General features: G+C 36.6%; 2 protein-coding genes across 2 annotated transcripts; both read right to left on the reverse strand.

Moving 5' to 3' along the window:
- Positions 1-3,007: 3,007 nt before the first annotated feature.
- On the reverse strand, positions 3,008-3,895 carry LOC130945836 (uncharacterized). Its single transcript, XM_057874533.1, has one exon. It carries the CDS (start codon positions 3,893-3,895, stop codon positions 3,008-3,010), a length of 888 nt encoding a protein of 295 aa, XP_057730516.1.
- Positions 3,896-6,478: 2,583 nt separating this feature from the next.
- On the reverse strand, positions 6,479-8,105 carry LOC130946668 (coumaroyl-CoA:anthocyanidin 3-O-glucoside-6''-O-coumaroyltransferase 1-like). The gene has a single exon (XM_057875499.1). The coding sequence runs from the start codon at positions 8,059-8,061 to the stop codon at positions 6,589-6,591; it is 1,473 nt and encodes a 490-aa protein (XP_057731482.1). The 5' UTR covers positions 8,062-8,105; the 3' UTR covers positions 6,479-6,588.
- Between the last annotated feature and the right edge of the window lie 3,499 nt (positions 8,106-11,604).

Consider the following 11,604-nt stretch of genomic DNA (forward strand, 5'->3'; position numbering starts at 1 on the left):
TGACAAAATTTATTTTTTTATGTATTTAAAATTTATTTTTATGTATTTATATTTTTTAATGTATATGTATTTTGTAATGAGAATATTATTTTGTGTATTTTATAAAGATTTTAGTAATATAATAATAATTTTTATGAAATAAACGTTAATAATAATAATAATAATAATAATATGTAATTTTTTAATAATTTTTTTTAACTTTTGTTGTTATAAATATATTCAAGAATAAAAAAATATTTTGAATTTTTTAACATAAATATGCGTATATTAATAAATAAATAATATTATAATAAATTAAATATGTAAAATGTATAAAATATGTTTAATAAATAAATATTATAATAAATAAGGAATTTAAATTTTTAATAAATAAATAAATAAATAGATAAGCTATGTCAAATATTTTAATAAATAAGATATTAAAATAAATATGTGAATGTTTTTTAAAATATTTATAAGAATTATTATTTAATTAATGTAACATATATCTTTGTTGATGCAGCCTAGCAGGAATTTGTTGGTGCGTAAACTGGATCCGCCATAGGCGTGGAATCCGATGGTGGAGAACTACTTACGCGCCACCGGATTCTACCACGTCTCTAGAATTGGAGTAATAAGAGGATTTCACCACATGTTAGCTGCTCTGGTTGAAAGGTGGAGGCTTGAGACCCACACCTTTGTATTGCCGATCGAGGAGGTTACAGTGACATTAGAGGATGTCGCTCATATATTCGGCCTACCCATTGATGGAGAGCCTGTCATTGGATGGACAGATAGTAGTAGCGACTTCGTTCAAAGTCAGGGCATAGTGATATTCGGTCGTGAGCCATCAGTAATGTCATAATGCGAAGTCCTATATAAAGCTGGGTTGGGTTCGACGTATTAGAGACGCAGAGCTATTGGCCACTAAGGAGTCCATCAGGCGATACGTCAGATGTCAGATCTTCTGTTTGTTAGGGTAGACTCTATTCACGGATAAGTCGACTGCATATGCCCATGCGAAATATCTACCGTTGCTTCGCGATTTCAAGCGGATCCATACTTATAGTTGGGGGTCAGCATGTCTGGCACATCTTTACAGAGCACTATGCCGTGCATCACGATATGAAACAAAGGAGATGGATGGCCCTCTGAATCTGTTGTTTGTTTGGGCATGGGAGCGAATGCCGTGTCTTGCTCCCGTACCGAGACAAACGCTTCCACTGGCCAAGATACCAGTTGCCAGGAGGTAATAAGTCTTATTTTAGTTATGTGTTATATTCATGATGCATGTTTGACATATGATGAGTTATTTAAATTTTTTCAATTAACAATGTTTCAGATAGAGTCATTCGGAACAGACCACAGCGTGGTCATCGAAGACCGTAGAGACATTCAGGCATGATATAGACTACATGCAGGAGGTAAATAGTTATGGTTCTTCTGATTCGTTTTTTCAACCATTATTGTTAGGGTTCTAATATACTAATAATACTATGGCAGTTTGAGTGGCGGCCGTATGACGGGTTGATCGTCCCCGACGACTTGCATCCCCATCTTGAGGTGTGTGACATCGTTGCTCCGTTGTTGTTGTTCGAGTGTGTCGAGTGGCACCCTGTGGACCGAGTGATGCGTCAGTTTGGATATGTAAAACTAACAACCTCCTCCGGTGGTACCAAGGGATATTCCAGTTGACCAGCATTACATTGTTCTACGCAGAGTGCAGCTTCATGACTAGACAGTTTTGCATGGGTCATGGATAGTGGAGTGGGCCAACAGGCGACACAGCTTACTGCGGGACCTGCACCCCCTTCCGACTTGGGATTTTTTACCGACGGCGGAGTACCGGGATTGGTACATGCACTCCTATGGACATCTGTTGAGATTGACGGGGTACGTTCCTTATCATCCACAGCCACCTGCCCCACAGCCACCTCCCCCTCAGCCACCTCAGCATGCAGTGTTTAAGCCGTTTTCTTATTATATACCACAGCCACCGACCTACAGTCATGGTAGCCATCACACTCAGGGCAGCCACCACTCTCAGCAGTCTTAGCACAGCCACCACTCTCAGCAGTCCCAGTACAGCCACCATTCTCAGCATCATGATCCCATACTTACCATTCCTTTCGGTCAGGATTGGTTTGACTTCTCCAGCGACGGACACGGAGATCAACAACTACAGCATTGGACCGATGCTGGTTTGGGTGGTTGGTCAGATTTTAGTGGTATCCCTTCACCGTCAGTGCCTGCTGATCCACGTAGGGCTTCAGTAGATATGAGCCATGGTTTGCGGGGTCGTACTTCCGACCACACGTCAGAGAGTGCGTCATGTGATAGTGATTTTGTCCAGCGTCAGCGGGCATACGCAGTTGTTGACACGTTCAACCCCGGTCCATCCGCTCCAGCAGAGGCAGGCGGGTCGACCGCTTCAACAGAGGCAGGTGGGTCGGCCGCTCTGATAGATGCAGGCGGGTCAGCCGCTCCTACAGAGGCAGGCGGTTTGGGAGCTAAGGGGGTGGATGACTCAGTTCGAGGTCACCCATATGACCTACGGATAGAGCGAAGTCCACCTGATAGGTATACTCCATCGCGGTTAGGTCCGGACATTATGTGTAAGGGACTGCACTAGTTCGTTGGAAAGAAGTGAGCTTCGGTTTAGGTTTTTTTTATCTTATTTTCAGAATTAACTTAATGTAAATCGTGTTTAATGTTTGTTTTGTTAACTTATGTAAATCGTGTTTAATGTTTGTTTTATTAACTTATGTAATCAGTTAATGACAATATTACGCGACCATTATAATATCAATGGATAGACTTCAATTGAAAAATACAAACACATCTAATTTCAAAAGCATGGACTAACAAAATGCAAATTAAAAAATACAAACATGACAATATTAAACTATGAATCAGCACCACTCGGTCCAGCACGCTGAGGACACCTACTCCGACTATGACCCTGAGCATCACAGAGACGGTATATCCGAGGACCACGCATGTCGCGTGAGTCCATTTCATTCAAGTATCAGGTCAGTTTGGGCCTACCTTTAGATGTTCGCCTCAGCGCGGGATTAGTGACCAATGTGGGTCTCTCATAAGCAAGCCATGTCTCAGGATCACCTAATGGTGTGAACTCAAACCTATATACTTTACGAACCTCCGTCATCTTGTACATATCATGTACATACAACTGCCAATCGAGACGCTGGTTAGCACAGCAAGCAATAACATGGCGACATGGTATTCGTTCAACCTGAAAGTGCCCACAGTCACACGTTCGTCGCGCAAGATCAACAACTAACACCTTTTCAGTAGTCATTTTGCGCACCTCAAACACCTCATTTCGTCTATCAAAGCGATGCACAACTATATTCCCATCCTGTTGCATACTTGCTTCTATCCACTGTTGCGCAAATACGGAGTACGTATATCCAGCACGCTTGCGTTCGTGAGTCTCGGCACTCTTCGGCGTAAAAAGTTCATTTAACCTATAATGTGTTGCTCGGACCAGCGCTAACGCAGGTAGATTACGGGCATCCTTCAACACTGAGTTAATGCACTCGACAAGATTCGTTGTCATATAGTCCCATCGATGTCCCTCGTCGAATGCCAATACCCAATGTCTGAGTCCAATGGCATCGCACCACCTGGCATATGCCTCGCTTTGCTCTTCCAACCTCTTATAGTTGATATTGTACTCCTCCACCGTTCTTGAATACCCTATGTTGACAATAAGATTTTGCAAGTGAGGGACTTTGAATGCCCTTAAGAAGTTACTGTCGATGTGTCTTATACAAAACATCCACCATGCTCTTGGAGGTTGCCAGTTGCCACCGAAACGATTTACTGCTGCCCGTATTGACTCATGTCGGTCTGAGATCATACACACGCCGTCTTTTCTAACAACATACATTCACAGATTCCTGAGAAAGAAGTGCCACGCATCAGCTGTCTTCCCTTCCACTAAGGCAAAGGCGATAGGCACAATGTTCTGGTTCCCATCTTGTGCAACAGCGACTAGAAGTGTACCTTTGTATTTTCCGTATAGGTGTGTGCCGTCAACCTGAACCAGAGGCTTATAATGCCTGAATGCCTTAATGTATGGATTGAAACTCCAAAATATACGATGAAATATTTTTATGCCTTGCGCCTCCTCATTCCCGTTGTACAGTGGTCGTGTTTCTATTTAGACAACTGAACCAGGCATCTTCTGCACCATGACAGAGAGCCACCATGGCAAAGCTTGGTATGAATCCTCCCAACCACCAAAAACGTTGGCTATGGACTTCTGCTTTGCCAACCAAGTCTTTCGGTAACTGATGGTATAGTTGAACCTTGACTGGACTTTCGCAATTATAGATTTCACCTTGATGGACGGGTCCGTCTCGACCAATGGCCTTATAGCCTCAGCAACTGTATCTGAGTCCAACTTGGAATGATCTTGTGAAATCGTTCCGATCGTGCACGTGTGCCTACCGTTGTATCTTCGTATCTCCCAACAACCTTTTTTCCGTATCAAGCTAGCTCGGATAAGGCAGTCACATCCACGCCCGTACATCTTGCATTTTGCATAGAACGTCTGTGGCTCAGACTCATACACCTCATAGTCAACTCCTTTAGCAATAGTGAAACTTCTAATTGCTGCGACGATCGACTTTCTAGAACTGTATTCCATTCCAATCCGGAACTCCCCGTCCTCAGCATCGACAACGCCTATGTCAACAAAATTAAAAAATAGTAAAAAATTTAAAGTTAAAACTTAAAATACATATCTTTACTAACATTTTAAGAATATTCAGCTATTTTAATTTTCGGCGGTTCGGTTAGACCAGTTTACCGAGTTTGACCGGTTTTCATCGGTTCATTTTCAGTTTGACCGATTCATACCGATTCGTTTCCTTATTCGGTTAAATTAACGGACCGGACCGGTTTAATGTTTGGTTTACCGATTTTTCGATCGAACCGGTCGGTCCAGTCCGGTCCGGTCCGATTATGACAACACTGTTTATTGCTCAATCGAACGTATAAATTAAAAAAAACTTATTATTTAGTCACCACGTTCCTATGTTTGTATATTCCGGAAACTCGGGGGCATGCATGGTCTCGAGATCCAACTCACGCATAAAAGGTGGAACGTCCATCGGTTGACTGCTCGACGGACGAACCACTACATTCTCTGCTGCTGCCTCAACTCCCACATCACCATCCTCATCTTCGTCGCCGGCCTCATAAGTGGCTTCGAAGTCCTCTTCGCTGTCACTATTCATTCCTTTGTACACTGCACCTCTATCATCATGTATATCTATATCATTCTGAACCGTCACTGCCTCTACAGTTTCAAACTCAACGTACACCTCAATCTGTGGGTGTCGCATCTGAGTCTGCCGATGAATTTGAAACATGTTCTGCATACTCGCTTCATCAGTGATCGGCATGGCATCAAACTGTATTAGACCACCAAAAACTACAATCTGATTCCGGTACAGAATTCTGCTCACTCTCATTAACATACTGTTCTCCATGCTTTTACAGAGGCCGTTCTGCAGCTCCATTAACGTCATCGTGCATGGAACCACAAATAAAAACGGATTCTGGGACACAAACCTTACTCCCTCATGAGTATTATGTATTATCTCACCGTTGCTATACACCACCAAGTTTGTGGTGCCCTCCATTGCACTAACAATAGCCTCAAAGAACACTCAAAACACACTCAAATCTTCTTCAGCATGCAAATACTATCGAGCTCTGCCTTATATAGAGAGGTGCACTTAACACGCCCCCCACGTGCTGTCAGCCTCAGCCAATCACGCTTTGACACGTGTCAGAACGCCCCCCACGTACTGCATACGTGGACCAATGCATGTTCGCCACGTCAGCACGCCCCCCCCACGTGCTGACTCATCACGCCTGCTGTGTGCTTCCCCGTCTGAGCCATCCAGGTTTCGTCACGTTAGCACGCTCCTTGTGTGCTGACTAAGCATGCCCCCTACGTGCTGCCTTGTTGGCACAACCTCATCCAGTCACGTCGCTTCCACGCCCCCCACGTGGTTCAGGCAACACGTTCCCTGCGTGTTGCACTACCATCTGACACATCCACAAACCTGCAATACACACAGTATACCCATTTTCAGCCAATACATCCAAATTTTTTTCATATCTAAATTAATGAGCCTATTACTGATATTTATTTCAACATTTTTTCCTCCTCAATTTAACTTGTACATCTTGTGCGGTTTTGTGTATGTTAAAAAAGTTGCTTCGTGGTAATTAAAGTAGAAAATAATAGTTCACAAAAAACAATAAATTTTCTTTTGATAAAAAATCCCTAAAACTTTTATAAGGATACTGAAAAAACTAACACACGCATATATTAGCAATCGTTAATTCAATTTTTATGAATTGATTGAATTTTTATTTAATAAGCAAATTAAAAACAGCAGTAGGGATTTGATGACAACAAATATGATTACGAAATCTTAATAATCATCCAGCATTATATCTCAAATATCTATATCATCAGCAATGCATGTCATCAACACAATAACACACACACACATTATGGCATGCACAACAACAATAATTCTTATTATTAAACCTACTATTTCAGTTATTCATCAGGATTTGAAGCCCTTGTTTAAGAACATGAACAAATCTTTGATAATGGACCCTCTTTAACACCAATCCAACCTCAACCCCTCCCTCCACGTGTCCACTTTCAGCAAGAGATATAGCCTTTGATGAATGCACCATTTCAACTTTCTTAGGCCTTCCAAATCCAAAGTCAGTCTCATACACACCCAACTTGTGCGAAGCCATCACATGAAACGCACTAGTCCCCAACACAAACAACTTCATGAACAATGCCTTCCAATTTTCCGCACCCCGAAACGGCGAACTCTTCATGTCGTTTATACCCTTTTCTATTACCTTAACCGCATTCACAAAACCGTCTTCTCCTTTAAGTTCCATCCTCTTAAGCTTTGTTTGGCACTGTGTTATGCAATTCCCAAAGTAAGTAATTGGAATTGGATATCCGAGTAGATTGTTATTCCTACAATCAGCTGGAAAATGAAAATGCTCTTCTTCTTCTTCTTCTCCTCCTTCATTGTTATCGTCATGTCTTGTAGTTTTTATTAAACTACTCCATACAAAACCACATATCACCATAAAGGTTGATAGATATTGCGGCGCTTTGTATCCGTTGCTTTTCTTCAATTTGTTCATCGCAAACCTTTTCATTGCTTCAATGCCTTCTCTACCAAACACAATTGTTGTTTTAACATAGTCCTCTTCCAATATTGATTCACCATTTTGACTTTGAGCTACGAGTTTGTCCTTCCATAATGCCCTCTCGTTAAAATAGTCTTTCAACAAAACGGCCTCGAGCTCATTAGGATCCTTCAATATTTCCCTATCAAAACAGGGTAGTAATGAATAGTGCTTCTTTAAGAGTGTTGAGTCAATAGTTTCTTCCAAATTTATTATTCCACAAAGAGAAGACCAAAATTTCATAAAATGGCCACAACACCTATCGTCTATCACGTGACAATAGGTGATGGCGATGCAAAGACCACGGTTTGAAAAAACCGTGACCTGCAAGGCCACAAGTGGTGACACGATCGTGTCATCACTTTTGTCATGTGTGGCCTTGTCCATTAATGTTGGAACCAAGTGATCCAAATCCTTGACACTTTTGGGGTCATTGCTTGAAATATGATCGAAATTCGAAGCCGACTCGATGATGGTGAAGGTGACGGTGTCTTCATTGGTACATTGAATGAAGGGCTTGTGGGGTGGTGGAGGACATAGGAGGTTCCCGGCTAGAGGGAAGAAACGTTGTAGAGTAAGAGACAGAGAGAGTTTGAGGGTTGGGAGGGTATTTTGGTAAAAATGGTTGGTGGAAAAAGGGAAGTTATAGAAAAATTGGCGTCTAACGTAAATTGGACCTGTAAAAGGTAGGTCAAGGAATGTAAGGGGGAGGGATTTGATTTTTGGATCATCATTATCATGGTATGCTTTTGCAAGACCAACTTGTGTTTGTTCCACAAGCTTATGCTTGCTATGATGATTTTCCATTTTTCTTTTGGTGCAACTTTGTTAGTTAAAATTGATAGGTGATGATGAGATAGCTATTATTGGAACATGTGGAAATTAGCGGAGAGGGTGTATGTACTTATATACTGGCTGATCATATCAATTTCCTGTTCAAAATTGAAGCTAAAAGTTTGTGGAAAGTACACGATTTGCCCCTAAATGGAGAAAAAACATAATGACTCCAAAGTGTTTCAATTGTCGTCTGATGTAGCTAGTGTAGTGGATGACTTATTCAAAAATATATGGACTATAGCTATTAACTTTTATTTAGAGATAGAGAAATAATCATTCATGTATTTTTTTTATTAGTTTAAATATTTATTTAAAAAATAGTATCATGATATGACATCAAAGTTTTTTATAATTGAAAAATTTAGAATTCTATCATTGTTGAACCAAAATAAAAAAAACAACATAAAACAAAAAAAAGAGAAAAAAAAAGCTTATGTCACATTCATGCAAATTCAAAAAAAACTCGTGCATAAAAAAATATATTAGAGATATAATTATTTATATATATTTTTTTAACAATTTACATCACAGAAAAAATATAAAAAAATATTAGAAAATCATTATAATTTATTATTTATTTTGATCATCACTTTTAACTATCAATTTAATTTTTTTAATTTAATAATTCAACAATAATATATTTTATCCTGTATTTTAAATATTAACAGTTAATTAATATATTTTTTTTATATTTTAAATAATGATATTAATTGATGGTCAAAAACAATAAATTCTAATAATTCTATAGTATTTCTCAAAAATATGTGCCGTATAGTTATTGTTATAAAAAGAAGAAAAAATTTGCAATCCCGTTGAATACTCCGATCCATTTTGCTTAGCTTTGTGGAAAATGAAAATCAACTCTTAGCAATTTCCCCTCACTTTCTTTCGAAAACACTATGTGTTTATTTGTGATATGACCGAGTTGTTACTCAGAAAATCAATTTTGAAGGAATTATATATATTGTTGAATGTTGACTGTATAACTATATATCCAAGTGTATGCTCTTATTTATTTTTTATAATGGGACATCAGTGTCGCAAGTTATCTTTAATACTGTGCAGCTATGTGTGTACGATAAAAATGTGTCTATCAACATGTGTATCAAATTTTTTTTTAATATGAGAATGAATTTTCTCTATTTTTTTTTCAATTGAGGGTATTTTCCAGTTTGATAAGCGAAATTTAAATTTTTAATACTTGTTTAAGCAGACGAATGTGTTAATTATTTAACTAATTCAAATTAGTTGACCTAAATCTAACTTTATTTGTATTTTATCAGTGCCCCGCTAAAGCACGTTTGGTAACGATTGCAAAGATCAATTTTATAAGATCAGTTTTTTGTGTTTTTTATTCTTGGCCTCAAACTCAATAATATATTAATTAGGGGGCTCCACTGAAACTAACTATTATCCACGTGAAGTTGCTAGGAAAAGTTATCAAACGTAACGATATGTAGTAACTGAGTTACGTCATCAAGCTTATCGCTATTGAGGTAACGTATTAAGTAATTAATTTTGAGTTAATATTTAAATTATTCTCTGCATCAATTTAGTCTTCACAAATTTAATTTATTTAATGTGATCTTTCACTTAACCTTTGTTGTTTATATTGGTCTCTACCTTAATAACATATTGAGATAAATTGACTATTATCATGTTAGACTTTTAAATTATTACAAAATTTTAATTTTAATTTCACTTAAAATTTTTAAAAGCTCTTTAAGAAGCAAATTAAAGTAAAAAATTTTAATTATCACATTTAATAACTATTAAAAAATCCAACGTAACAAACGTTAGTTTATTTTAGTATGTTGTTAACGGTTTTAGAACAAAAATACGGCCAAAAACTGAGCGAGTCATGAATATAAAATTAAAAAAATCCAATTAAATAAATTAAAATTTTAGAGATCACGTTGAACTGAAAAAGTACATATAGTAATAGAGAAATGTTAGATTAGAGGGCTACCTGAATTATTGTTTTTGTCTTTATTTTTAGTTATTAATCTAATATTTTTAATTTAGTAATTTAATAATATATTAATAATTAATTAATAATTAAAAGATAATAAATTCTAATGAGCTTCAAGCATTTTTCATAATAATATTTACACTTAATGGATATAATATCGAACATGGAAGAATTCTTCGTATTAGAGGAAAATATACGAAAATAAAAAAATAAATATAAAAGAAATAGAAAATAATTAATTTCATAAAAATAAAATTCTAGAGAAGAAATTATACTAGTGACTAATTTTTTACATGATTGATTACATTATTGTTATCAGGGACGGATCCAGAAATGATATTATGGGAGGCCAATAACACATATAATATTAAAAATTATGTAAAAAAATTATATAATATAAGATGTATTACAAAAATAAATTGACAAAGAATATATTTTAAAGTAAAAAAAATATGTGTATACTTTTTACTAACAAAATGGTCGATTCTTCATATCATAAAATTCACCGATAATGGAATTTGTGTAAAATTTTTCAGTAATTTTCTTTTCAATATAATTAAAAGAAAATTATCAAGAAATTCATCTTTTATTTTGTTTCTAAGTTATTTTTCACAATATTCATAGTTAAAAAAGATCTCTTAATTATAGCAGTTGAAACAGAGAGAATTAATACCAAATAAATAAAAAAAGACGGCTATAAGAAGAAAAATAATTCACTTTATGATATTTGAAATTTTTTATTTAATTAAAAAATATTAGTAATAATATCTTTTTCAGATTTCTTTATTATTGTTACTTACTTTTTAGATATTAAAAAATATTAATATTTAAATTAGACTGAATTTTTATTTATACTAGACTAAATACTAAATATTTTTTTAAAAAAATTAAATTATACATAATAACTTATTATTCTTAAAAAAAGTTGGGGGGCCGAAGTTGCCACTCGCCGCCCCCTTATGTCCGTCCCTGATTGTTATTTCTGTTTATAATATATTCTATTACTAATGAGAATTGTGTAATTAAGTTATTGTGTCTACTTTTCTACTTTATATTACATTATTTTTAAAGACAATCTTACTATTATGGTTGTGAAAAAATTTTCAATGAACATTTTAATTACAATCAATAGGAGAATACTTTATCCTAAAATAATATTTTTATTTTATTTTTATTCTACTTTCAAAAAAAAATTATCACCAAAAATCCATTGATAAAATTTAAGTTCATCAACCCCCAAAAAGAAAAACTTATTTGATGCATAAATCTTAAGTTGGTTCACTACTAGACATTTCTAAATTACCGAGAGAAGCTCCGACAGCTAGGGGTGTCCATGGATCGGATCCGATCCGCATATCCGCGGTGTTTATCCGAATCCGATCCGAAAATTGCGGATATGGATCCGATCCGCAAGGCTTTCGGATCGGATCGGATCGGATCCGCACACTAATCGGATCGGATTGCGGATTTTGTGTTGGTATCCGCATATCCGATCCGCATATCCGCGTATCCGCAAAATTAAAGAAATAAATAAATAAATA

Source organism: Arachis stenosperma, chromosome 8 (assembly GCF_014773155.1).
Source record: "Arachis stenosperma cultivar V10309 chromosome 8, arast.V10309.gnm1.PFL2, whole genome shotgun sequence".
NCBI classification, from domain to species: Eukaryota; Viridiplantae; Streptophyta; class Magnoliopsida; order Fabales; family Fabaceae; genus Arachis; species Arachis stenosperma.

Coding starts and splice junctions, on each gene's coding strand:
- LOC130945836 (XM_057874533.1), bottom strand. CDS start 3,895: ATGTATGTTGTTAGAAAAGACGGCGTGTGTATGATCTCAGACCGACAT.
- LOC130946668 (XM_057875499.1), bottom strand. CDS start 8,061: ATGGAAAATCATCATAGCAAGCATAAGCTTGTGGAACAAACACAAGTT.